General features: G+C 38.4%; 1 protein-coding gene across 2 annotated transcripts in view; it reads right to left on the minus strand.

The window, feature by feature from the left end:
- The window catches only part of BEND6 (BEN domain containing 6), a 31811-nt gene extending 19571 nt beyond the window's left edge, over window positions 1–12240 (minus strand). For both annotated transcript variants that reach the window (XM_079780654.1, XM_079780655.1), the window contains exons 1-2: window positions 12046–12240; window positions 3660–3837 (exon numbers count right to left, since the gene is read on the minus strand). In XM_079780654.1, coding sequence (XP_079636780.1) covers window positions 3660–3837; window positions 12046–12165 — 298 coding nt within the window. In that variant the 5' untranslated portion in view covers window positions 12166–12240. The remainder of the gene's footprint in view (window positions 1–3659; window positions 3838–12045) is intronic.
- Window positions 12241–24529: the final 12289 nt, after the last annotated feature.

A 24529-nucleotide genomic window follows, 5' to 3' on the forward strand; every position in this document is an offset into this window, starting at 1 on the left:
TAAGGAAATTACTGATTTTTAAAAAAATGGTAGCTACTGGATTTGGGGCACCTATTATGTACTAGGCATTTATTATTTTCTAAATAAAATAAGGCTTATAATGAAAAAATAGTAGTCCTCTGCCCTATCATTAATACCCTGATTACCATTCCTAGAGGCCACCACCTCCCCTATTCAACTGTTATTGTATGTTTTTTTCTGGTAGCTATCTTCATAATCTTAATAATATACATATACAGCTATTTATTGATTTTTTCAGATTAATATAATTATTTATTGACATTCAGCTATGTAATATAACACACACACACGCACACACACGCACACACACAATACTCACATGAAAACATATGCACAATCTTCACCTTTTCCATCATCCCAGTATAGTGGTTGCACAATTGCTAGTTTAATATTTATTGTGCTTACATTATTTTACTGATATAAATATTATTCACAATTCCTTTCCTTTAAAACATGATTTTTCCCCCCAGAGTTAACAATAATCTCATTTTTTAAAATTTTGCTTTTTTTTTTTTTAACTGCCTCTCTCACGTATCTCTAAACCTACCAGAGCTGTAAAATCTCCTTTCAGTATGTTTTGATACATTATGTCACCTATCAATTTCAATTTTTTCTTGGAGATATCTCTCCAGGAGCCTTCCATACCTCTCCACAATCTGGACTAGCTCCTGCTAGGCTACTTGTCATCCCCAAACTTCCCTTCACTATCATTCTGTAGCTCCTCTGGTCATTCTCCTGAATTGGACCATCTGTTTTCTGGTTACCATGTCTTTCTCTATTCACTCCCATCCCATTTTTTTCTTTGTAAATATATTTTTTATTCTTGATAATATTACAGATATCTCCCATTCCACCCCCTCCCCACTCTCCTCTTCCCAGCCCCTACCCACCCCCTCAGGTCTTCATTACCCTATTGCCCATGTACATGGGCTATGCATATAAGTATATGTGTTCTTTGGTTTATCTCTTCTCTTCCCCTCCACCCCAGTCTCTTCCATGCCTCCATGCTTCGGGTCCTATTTTTTTGGTCAATTCATTTTGCTCATTAGATTCCAAAAATAAGTGAGATCATGTGATATTTGTCTTTCTCAGATTGGCGTATTTCACTTTCCACACCCATTTTGGAGGACCACATCCTCCATTAGCTTTTCTAAAAGAAAGCATGGGAAGTACATTATTGACAGGTCATAAGTTTAAAAATATTATTTCACTTTCACACTTGGTTGATAATGTCACTGGGTATAAAAGTATAGATTTAAATAAGTTTTCTTCACAATTTTGAAGGCATTGCTTAATTAGAGCTTCCAGTGTTGCTGGTGAGTCCAATGCCTTTCTGGTTCCCAATTCTTAGTATGTGACATGCTTGTTCTTTCTGAAGACTTTATAATCTTTTCTTTATTTCTGGTGTTCTGACATTTTACAGTGTTAGGCCTTGGACAAGCCTTTTTTCTTTTTGTAGTATCTTTTGATTGAGAAATGTATGTCCTTCAGTTCTAGAAATTTATAATATTGATTTTAAAAATAACTTCTCCCTCTTCTCTTTTCTCTCTTTTAGGACCTCTTGTCTTTGGAAGTTCTACCTTCTGAACTAATTCTTGATTTTCCCAAATCTTTTCTATTTTACTTTTATTGGGAGAAATAAAAACATGTCTGATACTAATCAGAATGATTCATTAGAGAAGAAAAACTTGACCATATAGGAGAGAGGGGGAGAATCTCTGTAGCTATATCCTTGATTAGGTGAAAGAGGATGGGATTTGATGCACAGATGGAGATACTGCCTTTGGCTGGACAACAGAATAGGTCATTCATGAGTGACAGGAGAGAAAGTGGAGCATACAAGTCCAGGTGTAGAGAGATGACAGTCTTCATATCCTCCAATTTCTCAATGAAGTAGGAAGTGAAGTCATCAAGCGAGACTGAGAATAAGGGAGGAGATGTGGGGAGTTGGCAGGCGAGGAGAAAATGAAATGGCAATCCGGGAGTGTGAGAAAGAGAAGAAACTGGTCATAGCAAGTGATTCTTTCACAGACTGTTGAAACGGATTTGCTACTCTTTAATTTAAATTCTCTCACCTATATTTATAACAGAAATTGGACTATAATTTTTTGGGTGGTGCTTTTAAGTCAAGTCCTTGTGGCAATAAAAGCAGAGACAATAACAATAACTACCATTATTGAGCACCTATTATGTACCACTGGTGATTTCTTCCCATTATCTCATTTAATTCTCACAACAACAGGAAAGTGATAAATTACCCCCATTGAGAAAATTGAAACTGGCGCTGAGGGTATGTAAAGTGACATGGTCAAAGTTTTATGGCTAATAAGCAGAGTTGAGATTTAAAACCAGGTCTGTAACTCCAAAATCAATACTTATAACCAGCATTTTATGCTAGCTTTCCAGGTGTTTGTCAGTTTTTGTTTCAGGCTTTTTAATTTTATAAAGCTTTTCATCTTACTCTAAGTTCTGGAACAGATTATATAAACATAAGAGTTACCTGTTTTTGTTTGTTGTTTGTTTGTTTTAAATCACAAAACCTCACCAGAGAAAGCCATCTGTTATAAAAATACAACATTTCAAGTTGAAAAAAATAAAGAGATAATGGCTTGTTATAAACATTATATTTCCATTCACATGTGGCTGTTTCTACTTAAAACTATAAAGCCTTCAGTTTAATAAATACTCCGAGGAAAGCAAATGAGCCATTACTCTGTCAACCTCGCTCACCACCATGTTCCATCTGTCTCACTATTTCTGACTCGAAAAATATTGTAGAACTGTCGCCCTAGGCTAGGCTGCCATCATGTTAGTCTGGATGACTGCAACACTTTTCAAGTTCGTCCTCATTTTCTTTCTTCTGTCACTTGTACTCATTCTGCACACGGAAGCCAGAGGGCTTTATTTCAAAATGTTCTGTGCGTTTACTGTTTACAACAGAATGCTGCCCAACATAGGATATAACTGCCATATACTCAGCTGTATAAAGTAGTGCATGGTGCTTAACTACAAATGGAAGGCACACTTTTTGAAAAATAAACACGTAAACACAACAGAAGATACTACCAAAAGGCATTATGCCAAGTGGTTTTTAATGAGCTTATGCTGATTTTTCTCCTTTATAAGTCTTCCATGAATGTGATTATTTTCTCAAACCATTCCTCCCAACTCCAAGACTAACATTTAATACATAGACTCTTTAATTCTAGTTGTTCTATAGTGGATTATAACAGGCCCCATTTTCTAGTGTTTTCCTTAGCAAAGGGGACTGAGATAAGTACATCATGAACACCTTAACATATTTGTTTTGTTTTACTAATCTTTTCTCTCCAGGGCCTACCAGTGAGTGGCATATATATTAAGTGCTCAATAAATGTCCGTTGAACATTGTTTAATGAACACAATATTAAGTATTTTGTAGGAATAATTTAAAACTTTCTAAACAATAAACTAGCAGCTTTAACAGGGTGCACCCATATTAAATTATGCAATCATAGATTTTTCTTAAAATGTGACTTTTGTTATTTTTCTCTAAGGTCTTGATGTTCTTTTTCATTCTTGACAGCTGATGTGCAACACTTTCCACTCATAATGTACCTTCCTTTGCATCTAAAGATGTCAATTTTCTCAGAGTTTACCTTGAAGCATGACCAAAGACTGTCGAAGTCGGCTGTTCTCTTTCCGGGTGTTTGTCAGTTTTTGTTTCAGGCTTTTTATTTTCGTGCACAATTCCTCCTTCGACAATTCTTCTAAAGGCTCGTCATCCTCACTGGAGCTCTCGCCGGGCAGAAAGGCATTTCCCGAGAATGGGTCTCTCTAAAACACAAGGCAGGCACAAGAAAGGAAGCTTCAAAGTGACCTTCATGGTTTATCGCACGTTCTGTACGCTGAAGGGACCTACGGGACCTACGGGTGCCTGTTCTCCCAGGCACTTCCTGTCCGAGAGGAGCTGGGCTCTCACTAATGACCTCGCCTCAGCTTTGTCTTCCACTGTCCAGGGGAACTCAGAAGAAGGGAAGAATACCAAAGTTCCATGCACGTGCCTCTTGAAAATCAGGAATCAGGATTCTGACTTTCTATCTACCTTCAGTGAGAAATACACAGTAGAAAAATAGTGTAACAGAGCAGAATCCACAAGACTACCTTTCCCATCTTTGTAACTCATCCCCATCCTCCATTTCTCCCCTCCTTCTCATTCACGGCCTCGCTGTTGCCATGAGGACCATGTTGGGGTTTACTGCATCACAGAAAGGAGAGATAAGATTCGCCTAGGAAAAAAGCGTTCGTGTTTACCTTTTAGTTTTACAATAGTCCTTAAGGTCAGTAGCAAGATGACACTCTGAACATACATGCACTCGAGTTGTAAAACCCAGGCTGCGTTGAGACAGAAAAGAATTTTCTCAAATTACCAAGCTGTCATCTATATATATCCAAACTTGGAAAAGTGGAGCATAGAGTGGAATTGATAAAGTTCCAAATCTAGAAGCTTCAAGTGTAAAGTTTTTAAAAATATATATTTTATTGATTTTTTTTTACAGAGAGGAAGGGAGGGGGATAGAGAGTTAGAAACATCGATGAGAGAGAAACATCGATCAGCTGCCTCCTGCACAGCCCCTACTGGGTATGTGCCCGCAACCAAGGTACATGCCCTTGACTGGAATCGAACCTGGGACCCTTGAGTCTGCAGGCCAACGCTCTAGCCACTGAGCCAAACCGGTTAGGGCAAGTGTAGTTTTTTTTAAAATATGCCTTTATAGTAGGAAAGATGAAGGCATGACATAAAGTTCCTGCTGCCCGGGAAGAGAAAAGAGCTTGGTGCCACGAGGAAGAGGAGCCTCGGGAATCAAAGAACCAAAGTGGCAGAGAATCAGGTTCAGTTATCTTTGATCTTCCTGCCCCTGCCCCTTGGAGGGAAGGAAGCCGGATGACAGGGGTAGGGATATAAGATAGAAGCATCCAGATCCGTAAGCGGCAATTCCAGAGCAGCAGGGCTGGCTCCTTGCCTCTCAGTCCATTTCAAGCTCCCTAAAGAGGCTCCAAGTCCAGCACAGCATCAGGGCAACAAGGCACCTCTCTGGGCCATAGACTAGGAATGACCCAAACTGGTGTCTGGACAAATAGACCGGAGACAGCACCCAGACTTCCCAGGGCGCATGCAGAACAGCTAGAGAACCCAAATGGTCCCTGTGTCCTGGTCAGGAAATAGGTAAGTGCTGGGGGAACTGGTAAAAGAGAAATAGTTTACAGTGATGGGCAACCTTTTGAGCTTGGTGTGCCAAACTTCGCCATAAAACTGAGCATAACTTGGGTAGTGTGTCACTTTGAGGAAAAAACATTATTTCACAAATGTTTCATCCTCAGGAGCAGCAAATGTTTCATCCTCGGCCTGCGGCCGCCTCAGAGGCCGCGTGTCATCAGAAATGGCTATGCGTGTCGGTGCTGACATGCGTGTCATAGGTTCGCCATCACTGGTTTAGTACGTAGAGAGGCCACAGGGTGCCTGAACCTTACAGAAGGTGGTAATGGGTGCCAGGATGGCAAACCTCAGTGGCAGGTGCCAACAGAAGCCCCAACAGACCAGGAAGGGCTGGCTGTACCTCAACAGTAACACTGTTGGATGCCTGGGAACCAGGCAGGACAATCAGAACCTGGGAGGAAGATCAGCTACCCCCCCTCCAGAAGCTGGGATGATATGGAAAACTTCTGAAGACTTGGATCACTTCCCAGGGGGAAATAAAGAAAGAGGGGGAAGGGTAAGAATCTAGGATCCATAGAGGCTTAAATCTTGAAGTGACTGAAATTAAATTAATGGCTCAAAGGGACTTTTAAAAACTAGAACATTCTGTCATTCGCTGTGAATGGACAAATTTAAGCTTTTCATTTTCTTATCAAGCAAGGATGGAGAATTAAATGTCAGATGAAATCAGATATAGAGAATAACTGATTTTTGTATGACTTCTAATGTATACATTTCATAAGTTACAAATATACAGTATGTATCTGTGTATATACTCATTATTACATGTATTTGTGTAGGTGACATACACGGAGTGGCCAGATTATTATGATCTCTGAATGCATAATAATCTGGCCACTCAGTGTATCTATAATAATAAAAGCGTAATATGCTAATTAGACCGGACAGCTGAACAACTTTCTGGACGTCCTTCTGGACGAAGCCATGGTGGCAGGGGCCGAGGCAGAGGCAGTTAGGGGTGATCAGGCAGGCAGGCAGGCGAGCAGTTAGAGGAGATCAGGCAGGCAAGCAAGTGGTTAGGGGCGATGAGGCAGGCAGGCATAGTGGTTAGGGGTGATCAGGCAGGCAGTAAGATGAGCGGTTAGGAGCCAGCAGTCCTGGATTGCGGGATCAGGCCTAAACTGGCAGTTAGACATCCCCTAAGCCGAAGGTGTCCCAGATTACGAAAGGGTGCAGGCCAGGCTGAGGGACACCCCCCCCATGCACAAATTTCGTGCACTGGGCCTCGTGTGTGTGTGTGTGTGTGTGTGTGTGTGTATGTGTGTGTGTGTGTGTGTGTATATATATATATATATATATATATATATATATATATATATTAGAGGCCCGGTGCATGAATTCGTGCATGGGTGGGGTCCAGCCAGCCTGGCCAGGGGGAGGGGACATGGGTGGTTGGCCGGCCTGCCTGCTGGTCGAACTCCTGGTCGAGGGGACAATTTGTATATTAGCCTTTTATTATATAGGATACACTGTCCCCTCGACCAGGAGTTCGACCAGCAGGCAGGCCGGCCAACCACCCATGTCCCCTCCCCCTGGCCAGGCTGGCTGGACCCCACCCATGCACGAATTCATGCACCGGGCCTCTAATATATATGTGTATATACTGAGTGGCCAGATTATTATGCGTTCAGAGATCATAATAATCTGGCCACTCAGTGTATATTATACATATGTGTAATATATATATATGGTAATGAAAATTACTATTATCATATATGGGCAAGTAGCTAATGTACTGACTCGAATGTATAAATGCTAGTGGATTTGATTAAATAGAAATGAAGGATTTTTTTTTTAACTTAAGGATATCTTTTGAGACCATAGTTCTGTGGAGAGTACAGTAAGTCCTCACTTATCATTGTCAATGAGTTCTGCAACTTGAAGTGAAATGACATATAATGAAACCAATTTTACCATAGGTTAATTGATAGATACAAGAGTTAAGTTCCTATGGCATCTCATCACTGTTATAATGAAACAATGCTGAACAAAATGACATTATTTGAGGACCTGCTGTAATTAAAAAACATTAAAATATATTGTTTGAACCACTTTTGGCAAGTTCCTACAAGAAAGAAATGAAACCAAACAAAAGCTTATAAGCCATTAGTAAGCATCAATGGAAGACAAAGTTAATAGACAAATATCAGGTCAGGAGAATATACTTGTGATATCTAAAACCACTAGAGATCAATTTCTATAATAGATAAGATATTTATGCAAATCAATTAAGATCAGAATTGAAAACCACTTGAAGAGACTAAAAAATCCAACAACAACAAAAAATAAAAACCCAATGGAAAAATGCACAGGGGCAGGGACTGCGAGCTACCTCCAGGTATCGCTCTCCCATTCTTCTACAATAGGTTTTTAGCTGGGCAAGTATCTGTCAGCTAACGATTACATTTCCCAGACTCCCATGCAGCTCAGTACAGCTATATGACTAAGTATTGCAATAAAATATGAGTAGAAGTAATGTGTACCATTGCTCCATCATGACCTTAAAAGGAATGAGCATGCCTTCTCCTGTCTGTGTTCTCCTGTGTTGGTAGAGAGAAAGCCATGATGGTGGGGGCTGTGGTAGTTACCTTAGTCCCAGAGAGAGAGGCTGTGTGGTGAGGAAGGTAGAGCCACAAGATTAGAGGGATCCTCAACATTGCGGAGCTGGCATACCAACCCTGGACTGCTCTTGCTGTTATGTGAAAAGGGAAAAATCTTCTATCTTATATAAGCCACTGTTTGAGTCTTTGTTATCACTTTTGCAACATATATGATTACTAATCCAGATTAAAAAAATATATATATATTTTATTAATTTTTTTAGAGAGACAGGGTGGGAGAGGAATAGAGAGATAGAAACATCGATGAGAGAGAAACATTAATTGGCTGCCTCCTGCACACCCCACACAGGGGATTGAGCCTGAAACCCGGGCATGTGCCCAACTGGGAATCAAACTGGTGGCCTTGTGGTTCCTGACTTGATGCTCAACCACTGAGCCACACCAGCCGATCCAGATTTTTTTTTAACATATATTTTATTTTATTTTTAATTTAATTTAATTTTATTGTTTAAGGTATTACAAATAGTAGTACATATGTCTCCTTTTTCTTTCCCCACTGACCTTCCCCCGGCCTCCCCAATCCCCCCCCCCCTCCGGCACTTGCCCTCGTCCACCTACCCCCAGTGTCTTGCGTCTGTTGGTTGTGCTTATTATATGCATGCATACAAGTCCTTCGGTTGATCTCTTACCCCCTCAATCTGCCCCTTCCTTCCCTCTGTAGTTTAACAGTCTAATCCAGATGTTGATACTTAGAAGCAGGATACCCCAAACCTGGTAGACGTCAGGCTGTGAGCAAAAAGAGCACAGGTATAACATACCAGAAAGCTATTGACTCTTGTTCGACCTTGGTGACATATTTGGTAAAACTGTGGTATGGAAGACCATGTGCTTACTGAGTCTGGAAAGAGAATGTTGGTGTGTATCAGTGGCTTCTTGTTGGTGCTGACCAGTGTGCAGAGATGAAAGGTTTTTCTTTCATCTGCATTTAGAATGCAGCCTGCAATCTCAACCGACTGATAGTCCAGAAATATTAAATTTGTAAGGTTTGAGCCCTGGCTGGTGGCTCAGTTGGTTGGAGCGTTGTTCTGTACACCGAAAGGTTGCAAGTTTGATTCCCGGTCAGGGCACATACCTAGGTTGTAGGTTCAATCCCTAGTCAGGGTCTCTCAATCAATGTTTCTTTCTCACATGGATGTTTCTATCTCTCTTCCTTCTCTCTCTCTCTCCTTCTCCTCCTTCCTCTTTTTAAAATCAATAAACATATCCTCAGGTGAGGATAAAAAAAATCTGCAAGATTTGAAAGAGCCAATTACTTCTACATCTAAGTAGCTGGAGGGTAAGACTGTGACCTCAAGGCCTTTTCAAGAACTTCTTAAGTTCTCAGCTAGGCGCTGAGATCCATCCCAATGGGAAGGATCAGATTCAAGCTTTTTGTTTCATGCAGTCTTCAGGTAACTGCTGTTAAGTTGGAGAGAAAAGAGGCTGAGCACAGATGCCATAATAAAAGAGGAGAGTTTTCAGGCTTATTTTTGACCAAATAAACTCTCTGTCTGTAGTTACTTGTAATGGATCCTGAGTAAAATAAGAAGCTTAAAAAGCTATTAAGTTTTTGAGAAAAACAAATTGCTGAAGAAATCACAATACTAGCCTGCGAGAACATGTGACTATCTTACCTCTCAAGGAACCAGGGATCCCCCAAACCTGCACCAGCAAATTGAGACAAGATATTTTCTCCCATCAACTGCCCAAAATGTGAAAGTTGGATATCAATGTAAAGTGTTAGTAAAAAAAGAACAAATATAGGAACCCCTCATGTACTGCAGACCGAAGTGAACATTTTGGAAAGCAATGTTACGGTGTCTAGTCAAATGAATTAGAAATAAACCTATAACTTATAAGCCATAAATCACTATCCTATGTATTTAGTTCAGAGAAATTCTCACACTGTTTCTTAAAAGAACATATATGAGGGTATTTATTTCGTCAGTGTTCGTAGAAGCAAAAGGCTAAGTGTTCATTAAGGAGGAAAGGATAAGTTAATATGGTGCTATGTAGTAGTTAGACACAATGGATCTGATGCATAATAGATGTTAAAAACAGTGCTGATTGAAAAATCAGAAACAGATCGAGGTATATATTACGATACCAATGTACTACTAAATGATGTACCAAATGATATATCCATAAGGTTGTACAGTGAAGCATGATTTGTAAAAAAAAAAAAAAAGATTGGTAGCAAGCCAAACCCATCATAGGGGACTGGTTAGATAAAGAATGGTACATACACGCAGTGGAATAATATGGAGCTGTAAGAAAGAATAAAATCTCTATGTACTAGTGGAAAGATCTTCAAAATAAGTAAAACAACAAAGTACAAAGCAGCATGTCTGGTAAGTTACTTTTTGTGCAAAAGAGGGGCTAAGAATATCTATATTCATATTTGTTTTATTTGAATGAAGAAACACAAAAGGGATAACAAGAAAGCAATAAATGTGGTTATCTGTAGTAGAGGGGGTAGGAGGTAGGAATAGCATGGATGGGAGACAGGGAAGGGAGGGAGACTTTCTAGTGTTTACCTCTGAAATATATGTATGTGTACATATATATATATTTTTAATGATTTCAGAGAGGAAGGGAGAGAGAGATTGAAGCATCAATGACACAGAATCATCGATCAGCTGCCTCCTGCATGCCTCCCTCTGGGGATCGTGCCCATAATCTGGGCATGTGCCCTGACTGGGAATTGAACCTTGACCTCCTGCCATTGAGTCACACGCGGCTGGCCTATATTTATATCATACATATACATACAATATATGTATATATATTGTATGTATATGTATGATATATATGTATATGTATGTATATGTATGATACATATATATCCTTTTTATTTTTTACTAGAGGCCCAGTGCATGAATTCGCGCACACGTGGGGTCCCTTGGCCTGGCCAGCAATCAGGACCAATAGGGGCTATGGGAGGTTGGCTGGCCAGTGGGGGGAGGGGCCGTGGGAGGTTGGCCAGCCCGGGAGGTTGGCTGTGGGAGCACACTGACTACCAGGGGACAGATCCTGCATTAAGTGTCTTCCCCCTGGTGGTCAGTGCATGTCACAGCGACTGGTTGACTGGTTGTTCTGTTGCTAAGGCTTATATATATATATATATATATAGATTATTCAAAAAAGCTTCATTTTTAAATTTAGCTCTCTGATTCTGTGCTTATGCCTCCACCACTTTCACAGTGATTTTCTGCTCCTCAATCAAAAAAGCATGCTTGGTCATGTCACAGATACATTTCACACACATGGAACCACCATGGGCACTGCTGACATACTTTTGCATTTTAGACAACTTCATAAGAACTTTTGGTCTTATGAACTAAACTCCTAATAATTTGCCTGGGCAAACTCCATTTGTGGATTTTGGTGCTTCCCAACTTTCATGGTATAAAGATAAATTTCCATTACCAGGGGTTCAGGACGGCCTAGTTTTGTTATAGGTTATATTATAGGATATAGCCTAAAACAGTATGTCAAATGCTGGATCATTCTGAATGTCTCTAGACATCATCCCCAAAAAGACTAAAAATATTTTAAACCATGAGAATGTATAGCATATATTTAAAAAAATAAATACACTCACACATAAAATACTATGTGTTATGGAGACATACACAAATACTTGTATTACAAAGATAAATAAAAAGACACAGAATAAACACATTGATAGATTGAAGAGAAGGGAATGAGGAATTTAGCTCAAAAAGGAATCAATGAATAAATAAAAATAGGAAAGGCACCCTGACCGAACCAGTGATAAAGATGGGCTAGAAAATGTAATTAGAAAAAGAAAACAGTACACGTTACAGAAGAGGTATTCCAATTTCTCCAGTGTTTTCTGAAAGAAAAATGTATTTTCTGACAGTTTCCTGATCTTTAATTTCTCAGAACACCACGGAAAGTTTGAACAATGGCATAATTGGCCATTCTTAAATGGAAGCAGGTAAAATGTATTTTGAGTATGTTTCAAATTCAACTTGATCAACATTAAAAAGAGAACATGCAATTTTATTCCCTGGTTGAGTAAAAAATTAAAGGGAAGAATAAATTAATAGAACAGGGAAAGTACTAATGCATTAAGAGAGGCATTAGGGAATTGTGGTGGAGCTAGATAATACAATTATATAAGGAAACAGAAAAACCAACCTGTCCTTTATCCATGTCACTGTTGGCATTCTCTGAGTCCATTGTCTCTGTCCTTTTCCTCTTTCCTTTTCTAAGAGCTTGGGTATTAGTAACTTCATCTGTTTGCAAGGTCGTCTGCATTGTATCAATTAGTTACCAGAGGTTTTCTGAAATTGTAGGAGGGAATGCCCATGTAGATGATGCTATTTCAGATGTAGCCCAAAAGTTAATGTTTTTCCTTAAAAACAAAAGGATACGTAATATATTTACAATTGTATGTTTCATAATGGCAATAGCCACTCAAATTAATTACATTTTACTAAAAGTTTCCCATCATTCTTTCTCCCACTGACCAATTTAGAACACATTTTCATTTGATTCAAAAGTCTTTCAATTTCATCATCACCATCATCATGATGTAATGTTTCTATAATGTGATATGCACTGAGTTGTCACTTATAAAATAAAATAGTTAAATTTTTTCCATATTTACAAGTTTTTTCTTATCCATCAGTTATGAGGAGTCTATAAGACAAAGTAGAAATGTTATAAATTTATGCAAACACTATTTCAGAGGACTGAAGTTACACATCTTTAGGAAAAAGACAATAGTAGAGATCTCATCAGAACCAAAATAGATCAATACGAATTACTGAGAAGGTTTTTTCCCCCCCGTGAAAACTCTACAGTTTTCCTTGGTATACACTTAAGAATTATACCATGAAGAATGGGGCATGCCCTAGCTGGTTTGGCTCAGTGGATAGAGCATCGGCTTGCGGACTGAAGGGTCCCAGGTTTGATTCTGGTCAAGGGCATATGCCTGGGTTAGGGGCTCAATCCCCAGTAGGGGGTGTGCAGGAGGCAGCAGATCAGTGATTCTCTCTCATCATTGATGTTTCTATGTCTTTCTCCCTCTCCCTTCTCTGAAATCAATTTTTAAAAATGGGGTAAAAATATCTTAAAGGCAGCAATACATTTTAGAAAAATTTTAAGGGATAATCTTTTTTCAATGTAGTTCTTAGGTCAAATAGGGTTGAGATGATCTAATTTAACTTTCACTGCAGATGATGTATAGATGATGCGGCACATTTGATCTTAACATCCTTATCACTTGCATATATTGGTTTGTTTTAATGAAAAGATATTTTATTATAAATAATAAAGCTTTATCAACAGAAAGGACTGAGCTTAAAGGGACCTCAAGAAATATATGGACATTGGAGCAGAAGGTAACATACACTCCTTACTGAATTACACTAAGTAATGATATTAGAAAATATGGTTCTTTTACCTATTTTAAGATAAATTCATTATTCTCACCCCAACCATAAAATAATATTTAAGACAGTCTTGCCAGAATTTTATATTGTGATTTGCTGGAAACTTACATGAGGTTTTCAAATACATAAATAGTACTTAACTAACATATAGGCTAGCTAGACTGTTACATCTGATTCACAAATATCAGAGATCTCACCTAATATTAAGCTTTATTAATAATTTCAAAGATACAGCAACCAAGAGGCACAGGCAGAGTAAGGAGAGGTCTAGAACATCCTACTGGCTTATAGGTCCTTCCTTCTAACACCATATAGGTACTTTGTAGTCTAGAATAATAGCTGAGGCTTCTAAATGAGGTTTGGAGGTCACCTTGCACAGTGGGGAGTGTTTAAGTTGTGACACATTTCCATTTTATTTCGCAGAGCCTAGCTTACATGACCATTCTAGGAATTTATCAATCCATAAAATCTAGGTATGTTTTCCAAAAGCAATCCTAAATCAGGGATATACAATGAAGAGCATTCCATAGATGAAAACTACACTTTTTGTAAATATCATTAGTCTATTTACCCAGAGCAAGGTCAACGAACATTTTCTGTAAAGGGTCAGATGATAAATATTTTAGGCTTTGCAGGCCTAGAGGTAAAATCAAGGATATTATGTAGGTACAGAGCTAGAAAGAACAAATTTCCCAAAGTTTTTAATTATAAAACTGAATATATACTACTAATAATTGAGTACAAGTTTTTTGTAACACAGGTCTACTAATAGGAATGGAATTTTTTAAAAAGCATATCTTGTTTAATTGGCTGGTTTGATCTTCTACCCAGATACTAAGTCTTTCTCCATATCAGCAATAAGGTTGTTTATGATTTCTGTGTTCACTGGAGTAGCACTTTTAATTTTCTTCAAAAACCTTTCCTTTGCATTTACATCTTGGCCAAGTGTTAGGTGTAAGAGGCCTAGCTTTTGGCCTATCTTCATTTTTGACATGCCTTCCTCACGAAGCTTAAGCATTTCTAGCTTTTGATTTAAAGTGAGAGACGTACACCTCTTCCTCTCACTTGAACACTGAGAGGCCATTGTAGGGTTATTAACTGGTCTAATTTCAATATTGTTGTGTCTCAGGGAACAGGCCCAATTAGAGGGAAAGAGATGGGGGATCTATCGCTGGTTGGTAGAGCAGTAAGAACATACACAACATTTATTAATTAAATCTGCAGTCTCATACAGGTACATTCGTAGTGCCCCAAACAATTATGATAGTAGCATCAAAGATCATTGATCATAAATCACCATAACAGATATAATAATAATAATGAAAAATTTGGAATATTGCAATAATTACCAAAAAAGTGACACAGACACAAGAAATGAGCAAATGCTGTTGAAAAAATGCTGATAGACTTGCTTGATGCAGGGTTGCCACAAACACTCAGTTTGTAAAAAACATAATATCTGTAAAGCGCAATAAATGAAACAAAAAAAACACACAAGGTATGCCTCTATTTAAAAAATATAGAAATTTCCGTGCAATAAATGAAACAAACAAACAAACAAAAAAACAAGGTATGCCTATATTTAAAAAAATACAGAAATTTCCTTTGCATTTGTATTGACATCTGAAAGACTCTGGTGGAGCTGTAATTTGAACTTGAAAAGTAAATCCAGTGCAAATCTGAGTCAGGGTAAACATTTCATTTCTTGTTTCAACTTTTGGCAGCAGGGGAAGTGTATAAAATAGGTTAACATTACTTATAAGTCACAATTTAGTTGTTATTAGAATGGCTTTTCCTCCTTGTAAGTTTTGCATTAAATACTTGTTTTGTCTTGTAATTTGTTAATGAATTTATTAAGAAATATTATCAAGTCTGCAGCAAAAGCCAAAATTTCCAAAGCCATTCAGGGTTCCATAAAAGTGGTCGAGAGTCATTCTCATTCACAAAAATGTCAGTGTTGACCTTGAGTTCAAACATTTGCAGTAAAACATTTCTACTGCTAAGCTAGTAAAATGTTATATAGCAGGGCAAATTAGAATATTCAATTTCTATTTATAAAAAAATGCATGGAATTAACAGTGGTCAAGTCCACAAGAATGAAGTTCACTCCTGACACAATTTAGTCAATAATATATGATATTTTTAGAAATTGCCAAGGTGACCTTTAAATTTTTTTTTGGAAATGTGAGTCATGATGGCCAAAATAAATTTGAAAAAAAAAAGAAACTTGGAAAAATCACACTTCCCAATTTCAAATCTTACTACAAAGTTATAGTAATTCAGATAGTTTGGTACTGACATAAGGATAGACACATAAATCATTGGAATAAAATGGAGAGTTCAGAAATAAACCCTTATATCTATGGTCAATTTTTTTAAAATATATTTTTTATTGATTTCAGAGAGGAAGGGAAAGGGAGAGAGAGATAGAAACATCAATGAGAGAGAATCATCGGTCAGCTGCCTCCTGCACATCCCCTACTAGGGATCAAGCCAACAAACCAGGCATGTGCCCTTGACTGGAATCGAACCTGGGACCCTTCAGTCCGAAGGCTGACGCTCTATCCTCTGAGCCAAACCAGCTAGGGCAGTCAATTGGTTTTTGACAAGGATGCTAAGGCAATTAAATGAGAAGAATCTTTGCAACAAACAGTGCTGGAAAAATGGAAAAACTTAGTCATTTGCCTTGTTTTTTAATGAATTAGTATGTTGTTCCTCATGTCCTCAATTCTTTGAGCAACTGCTTTTGCTGAAAGGCTAATAGTCTTAAGTAAGTTTATTTTTTCTGGGCACATGTCTTCAGTTATTGCAATCAAACATGATTTAATTAATTCATTATTGGTAGGTGGCATTCCTTGCTCAGCTAACAAATGAACCACTCAGAAACTTATTTTGGTTGTAGACTCATTTTCTTTCTTTTTTTTTTGAGAAGAAATTCTGCTGTGGTATTTCATTTTAAAATTTCTAACTATTCTTACTGTTGCTGTCCTATAAGCTGGAAATATTGCAATGACTGCTTATTTTGATAATGTTGACATTTATCATGTTCTTTTAGCAGAGCTATAGTGTCATTGTATAATACACACAATGCTTTGCCACCTAATCTTATAACAAAATAATCCATATTTCACTTAGCTTTAAAACACTAAGTCTGGCTTTCTCTTTGTTTTTCTTGTTTTAACATGATTGCCATGCACTGATCATAAAAAATAAAATATATGCCACATTATTGGTAATATGCACGACACTAAAACACCATCCAGTTGTTATAACTGCATCACTGTGATTTGTGGACACTGAGCAGCAGTACACAGTGATGAGACTGACCCACATGGTGGCTGTCACAACTACTCAAATCTGCCGCACAGCATGAAAACAGCCATAGGCACCATGTGAACACATAAGTGTGGGTGTGGTTCCAATATATGTATGGACACTGAAACTTGAATTTTATATAATTTTTGCATATCATGATGTGTTATTCTTATATTATTTTTCAACTATCTAAAACTGAAAAACATTATTAGCTTACAGGGACCTATTAAATATTGTTTAGTGGTTTTGGCTGGTGTGGCTCAGTTATTTGAGCATCATCCCATGCACCAAAAGGCCGCTGGTTCAATTTCCAGTCAGGGCACATGCCCGGTTGTGGTTCAATGCCCAGTTTGTTGGGGTTGAAGATAACCCCAGGGGAGGGGGAGAGGGAATGGGAAGGTATTTTTTGATGGGTATGGATTTTCAGTTTTGCAAGATGAAAAGAGTTCTGGGGGAGATGGATTGTGGTGATGATTGCATAACAATGTGAACCTATTTTATGCCTCTGAACTGTACATTTAAAAATGGTTAAGACGCTAAATTTTATGTCATGTGTTTTACCACAATGAAAAATTTGGAAAAACATTAGTTCACAAAAACAGAATGCTAAAATTCTCTCCTGCTGATGTGATTTAGTTAAAGAGAAAATCCTCAAGTTTCTTCACCAACAATTTGCTCAAGACCAAAACGAATGAACATATCAGATCTCTTTTATAATGACTGCTTTTGGGTAGATTTCAGGCCAGTGTTTGTTATAACTTCCATAAACAGATAAGTCTATGTTTATATCACTTGCCAATTTGCAAATTCAGAAGGGATGTTAATAATATGCTATTAAAGACTATGAGTTCCTGATAGTAAAAAACTAGTAATCTCCCCCTCTTTATTTTTTGCTGATAGAAAGCATTTCATTAACTCCCTAGCTAGTTATACGGGTGAGTTTAAACATAACCACATCCATGAGAACATCCAATATATGTGGTTGATGAAGAACACAAGCCAATGTCTTTGAATTGGCTCATAGTAAAAAAATCACTTTACATTTTGATCCAAAACACACATGTACACGCACACACAAATATCTAAAACAAAATTTCAAGAAATATACTCACCCTTACTACATATGATGCACTTTCTCAGTTCCTATTATAACTACTGGATTTTATTTCATTTTTTAAAGTGCTGGTCAGAGCACATTCAATTGATTTTCCCAACTCACTAATGGGTTATAGCCCATGGTTTGAAAATAATGCTCTAAGCAACATCCAAACTGTAAAAAATAATATCTAAAAAGACAGAGAAAGATGAAGTTAGTAACTAAAGAAAGCAAATGAAATTAATAAAAATATAAATTCTTAATGTATGTAGGATTACTTTTAATAAATCAATGAAAAAAAATAATGCAGAAATTCCAAAATGCAAAAGCCACCTCTGAGAAACTAAGAAACAAAAGTCACCAAGCTTAAGGAAACCAAATGAATATCAAAATGTAATTCAGGTGTCTCATCTGCCTTTGGATTTAAATATAAACTCTCTATTATGAATTAAATAAAAACTGTGAAAGGCAAGTATAGTACTACAATAAATCTTAAATACCCTTTCATAATTTTCAAGTGTCTTGGGTTGCTTTCCAGTTTTGGACCATACTGACATACAAGGTCCCCTGCAATACAGAATACGAACTGGGGATTCCCCTCTAAATGAGTTCCAAAGTGCCAGGAAAATAGTGCAAATGTCATTCTAAATATTCAGGGGCTGTTTTAAGTTTTCTGTGAAATGGACTACTAGTTTCAGCCCAGCACTAAGCATGGTGGAACATGGAGGAGGAATATCCATATTATAATTAAAAATAGTAATATGGATATTCCTCCTCCATGAGTGCCTTCACCAGGAATACATATATATTAAAGGAAGAGAAATTAAGATCTGAATGGCTCTAAACATTGGGGGCCTTCTCCTGCAGCACCCACAGCACTCTAAAACAAGTGCTTGGATGGCTTGCTCTTCCCTGTTTTTGACTTCTAGATAGAAGTTACTAGGTTTTACTAATGTCCATTAGGGAGCAATTCAACTCACTCTTTTTACTCCCTTTATGTCCAAATGACGTCAAACGCATTTTCCATTTCCAAGTTGTTCCAGCAATATCCTGATTAAAAAGATGATCAATATACTTTAGGACGGTTCAGCAATGCTGCCAAACTATGACTGCATTACTTAGATTGGATGGAAGACTACGCAGGAGCCTAAGAAATGCTAAGTATGTTTGAGGGACTATTGACCTGAATCATTTTCAACTTTCCATAATGGGAAAGGAAAGAAAACAATCATTTTTATCTGGCCAGAGTTTGTGGATATAATTTTCCTGGAGCAAATTTAATGAGTAAGCAGTGATATCATGCATTGCCATATATGTAGCCATTATCTAGAAAAGAAACTCATTTAGCTCCCTATACTGTCCTATGTGACATCCTCATCCTGACATTTTTTTTTTTAGCTAGAGGATTTTCTCTTTCTTTTAATGATCAAAATGGAAAAGCTTATTTTTTTATAATTGTAAAATTATTCATCTTCCTGACTTCTTAAGAATAAAAAATAGCTGATTTTTACTGAGTGCTTACTATGTATAAGGTGCTGTTCTAAACATTTAACCTGCACTAACTTGTTTCATTCTCATAGGTATAATTATTCATACTTTCCAGATGTGGGAACTGGGTCCCTAGTGGACCCTGACAACCACTCCCAGTTGCTCATCCACAAGCAGGCTAACGAAGGACTCTAGAGCTAGAAATTAGAAACTAATCATCAAGTCAGCTTTGCAACAGATTCTGCCAATTCCAGTACCTAGGTTTTTTGCTTTCTTTGTTTGACTAAGTCCCTAACAGGACTCCCCTTGCCTAAGTTTCTGCCTCGTCATCCCTTCCTCCAGAGACAGAAGTCTTGACCTGCTCACCAAGTTCTTCTTAAGACTGTAGTCCTGCTCAGACATGAGTGCTGGAGATCCCCTCTTTGCCCCTCCAGATCTCTTCTCCGGTCATCTCTATTCTGCTTCCTAAGCCTGGAGGTTGAGCTGCTTGGGTTCCCTTGTCCATTTTCCAGCTTGGTTCAGCTAATGGGGTGTCCAGGCAGGACATCCGAGGGAGGGAGGACAGTGAGTTAGGAGATGTAGCCTCCTGGCTCCCTCTTTCCTCTCGCTTTGAGTCTAGGGCTAGTAACACTTCCACTATGACTAGCCCAGAGGTATAGCACTATTCCTCATGGTTTCCCTATACCCATCTGTTATGGTCTCAATTTGTCCTTCCCTCCAACCCCCAATTGATATGTTGAAATCTCAACCTTCAAAGGTGATAGTATGTAGGTGATGGGTCCTTTGGGAGTTGGGAGAAACCTCAAGAATGGGATTTGTGCTCTCATAAAAGAGGTTCCAGAGAGATCCTTCCTCCCTTCTACCATTTGAAGACATGGCTAGATGTCAGCATCTGCAGCCTGGAAGAGTGCCTTCACCAGAACTCTGATCTTGGATTTCCAACCTCCAGATCTGTAATAACTTTCTGATGTTTACAGGCTACCCAGTCTCTGCTATTTTGTTACAGTATTCCCAACGGACAAAGACACCAGTCACACATTTTAGCTTCATCATCTGTCCCAGTCTCTGTTGCTCCTGACTTGACAAGAGAGCCAGGTATGTCGCAACTCTGTCCTATCTGAAATTAGACAGTGTGACTAGCTTACTTTCTTCCTGATGTATTAAGGAAGAAGACTTCCATTGGCAGAGAGAAAATAGCACAGAAATTAGAGTCTGGAAACAATGGAAGACAATCTTCACCTGCTCCAGAATGTCACCTATCCCCATCAATTGTCTATGAAAAGCCTGTAGCCATGTGTGGAACTGTCTGAAAATTTGCACAAGAAAGTATATGCAAAACTTAGAGGGACTCTGGACGAGGTTTCCTATAATTCTAGAGCCTCCAAAATCTTTTCTAAGAAATACTAATTGTTGGAGTGGGCCAAAATGGCAGCATAGGTAAATGCTGTACTTGGTGCCTCCTACAACTACATCAAAATTTACTACTAAAATACAGAACGACCATCATTCAGAACCAACTGAAATCTAGCTGAACGGAAGTCCTACAACTAAGGAATTAAAGAATATGCACACTGAGGCTGGTAGGAGGGGCAGAGATTCAAGGTGGAATCATGGAACCAGGTGGTCCCACACCCACATGTGGTGGTTTGAAATCAGGAGGAATATCTTGGCTGTGGAGGTTTTCCTGCCCTTCATTCACCAGGGCCCGATCCCAGGGGTCCAGTGCCAGGAAGAGAAGTCCCCACAACTTCTGGCTGTAAAAACCAACAGAGATTGTGGCTGAGTGACACGGAGGTTCCTCATAAAGGGCCTGCACACAGATGTACTCAGACTCACTCCCTTTGAGATCCAGCACTGGGGCAGCAGCTTGAAAGGAACCTGGGACATTTGAGGAAGAACTAACTTGTCTGGAATCAGGGCAAGAGCTGAAGGGGCAGCTTTATCCCAGACAGAAGTGCTGATAGAGGCCATTGTTTCTTTGCAGAGATCTCCCCGCCATAGAGCTGATGGGCTGGGCCATATCTGAATCTCTTTTAATCTGGTTCACACTTTTCACTCTGCCCTGGTGATTCCCTGAGACCCTGCCCCTCCCTACTTGCAGGCTCATCCAAGCCATTTCCAGTGGCTTTTCCATACAACTGGTCTCTCTTGCCTCATGCTTTTAACTTTCCTAAAAAATCTCTCAAACCAGCAGCACCTGGCCTCAGCGTGCTCCATACCTCTCAATAAGTGGGCCCAGGCCCATTGCTAGCAGCAGCCTATCCTGGTTCACAGCTTGGCCTCTCCTGGGTACATCCACGCTCAACACAAGGAGAAGCCATCTGTAGATTGCTTTGTAGCTCATGCTAGGTGGCCCCAGGGCACAGGCTGAGGCTGACTTTGCACTTCCTGGGAGGCCCCAGAGCCAGTGCACCCCGTGGTCAACTTCAACCGCACCTGATTACAGCCTTACCACCTCCACAAGTGACACACTTAAGGGGCAGACTCCGTGAGCAACAAAGCCCACTGAAATAAACGAGTCCTGTTCTATAGGGTCAGCTTCTGCATAGCAGTTCTTTAGCTGTAGTCACAGCTGATCCTTGCAACCAATTGGCCTGGGGGTCAATCCCTCCCAGTGACACCAACATTAATCAAGGTTCAACTACAATAGGACAGTGCACACAGCTCACACAGGGGCACACTTGGAGTACCCAGCTCAGGGACAGGGGAGGCTGAGCCACTGGGCTCTCAGGACACCTAATACACAAGGCAACTCTATCAAGTCTGGGAGACATAGCAGATCTACCTAATACATAGAAACAAACACAGGGAAGCAGCCAAAATGTGGAGACAAAAAAAAAAAAAAAAAAAAAAAGTCACAAATGAGAATAGGAGAAATCGCCAGAAAAAAACACATGAAATGAAATAGAAGAAAACTACCAGATACAGAGTTCAAAACAATGGTTATAAGAATGCTCAAGGATCTTAATGAGAATTTCAAGGAAGTTAGTGACAACATCAACAACATAAAAAAGGAATAGTCAGAAATGAAAGATATACTAACAAAAATAAAGAATAATTTACAGTGGATCAACAGTAGAGTAGAAGATGCCGAGATTCAAATCAAGAATTTGGAATATAAGGGACCAAAAACACCCAATCAGAAGACCAAAAAAAAAAAAGAACCCAAAACTATGAAGACAGTATAAGGAGTCTTTGAGACAACTTCAAACATACCAATATTCACATCATGGGGTTGCTGGAAGGAGAAGAGAGGGAGCAAGAAATAAAAAATCTATTTGAAAAAACAATGACAGTAAACTTCCCTTACTGGTGAAAGAAATAGACATACAAGTCCAGGAAGCACAGAGAGTCTCAAACAAGATGAACTTAGAGTCCCACACAAGACACATCATAATTAAAATGCCAAAGGTTAAAGACAAAGAGAAGGTCTTAAAAGCAGCAAGAGAAAAGCAGTGCCCATATGACTGTCAGCTGATTTCTCAACAGAAACTTTGCAGGTCAGAAGGGAATGACAAGAAATATTCAAACTGATGAAAAGCAAGGACCAACAACCAAGATTACTCTACCTAGCAATGCTATCATTTAGAATTGAAGTTCAGATAAAGAACTTTCCAGACAAGGAAAAGCTAAAGGAGTTCATCACCACCAAGCCAGCATTATATAAAATGTTAAAGGGTCTTCTTTAAGAAAAAGAAGAACAAATAAAAGATAAAAAATATGAACAATGGCAATACTGGTAAATGCATATCTATCAACAATTGAATCTAAAAATCAAGATAAATGAACAAAGAATTTAATGAACAAGATAAACTGGTGAATAAAATAGAACCAGAGGCATGAACACATGGAACAGACTGATGAATCTCAGATGGAAGTGGGGAGGGGGACCAGGAAGGGATTAACCAAAGAATTGATATGCATACATACATGCATTACCTAGGGACACAGACAATAGGGTGGTGAATGCCTGGGGTGGGGCAGGAACCAGGTGGAGGGGTCAATGGGGGGGAAAAAGGGGGACATCTGTAATATTCTCAACAATGAAGGTTTTAAAAAAAAGAAATACTAACTTTTGTGAGTATTTTCTTCTTGTAGTATACTAACTATTCCCTCACCCCCTTATATTTACATGTTTTTTTTCCCTATTTATCAGAAATACGAATGCAGAGTTAAGCTTAAAGGAGAGTAAGAATCAATTAAAAGTTCTATTTTAGGATAACTACAAGTCATACAAATCATCTTCCACTTTAGATTTTTTGATTCATGTGGAACATTTTATTCATCTTAAAAGCTGAGAGCAAGATGAGATCATCATGTTTTTTTGCTTTAAGTAATCATATTCTAAAACACTAATGTTTTAGGCCAATTTTAAAAATTCACAAAATGTAATAATTTTGATGTAAGAATCAATCCCTATGCATAATAATCAGGAGTAATTCAACCTTCAAACATTAATTTATCTTACAATTATAACATGAAAGGACAAGCTAATTTCTCTTTGAAATATGTACCCCATTATACCTTATATTAATATCATGTGTTAATGAAATAACTGGTTACCATTTACCAATGTCTCTGTTAATTTTGTACTTTTATTGTTTCAAAAGTTTAAGTCTAAACATAATTAATGTGCTGAGATGCATTAGATAATTTACTTAATAAATCATCTTAAGTGGTTTGCCCCCTCACCTACTACCAGTAAGTTTCTCTTCTTGCTCTAATATTCTTTTGCACCACGTTGAAACAACATTTTAAAAAATGGTCAGCTACATTTCACATTTTTATGATTTCTCTATCTCCTATGTATAGGTCATTAGAATAATACATAAGTATATATTTATGAGTGACAGTATTTTTCTATCAATAAATTCATAGAATAATGAAAAGGAAGGGAGTATAAGAGACTATCTTCTCTCTGTTACCTGTCTGGCAAAGCCTGGGTATAGACAGTTGTAGGACAAGTCAGAACTAGGAATTTAGTTAAGGGTGGAGAATACCAGTATTAATCAAGGAAGGAAACCCAAAGAAAATGGAATGGATTGATTTAATCCCACTGAAACCCAGAGTGTTATAAAGCAAGGAGGATACATTGAACTAACTGTGTGAAAGTCAGCCTCAAGGTTCAGGCACGTCAAAGACAGGGGACTCAATAGCAGTGGCACTTTGGGTCAATGTTGTAAGCCAGTGATCCTATAGCAGAGAAGTTGCTCAAACAGCCAGATAGAGACAGAACTTCAGGCAAATGTACATCCTATTCATAGGAAGAGGGGAAGGGTAAACTTGACCTTCTACCAAAGGATAGAAAGCTTAGTGAAATCCTATT

Source organism: Cnephaeus nilssonii (assembly GCF_951640355.1).
Source record: "Cnephaeus nilssonii genome assembly, chromosome: 9".
NCBI lineage: Eukaryota > Metazoa > Chordata > Mammalia > Chiroptera > Vespertilionidae > Cnephaeus > Cnephaeus nilssonii.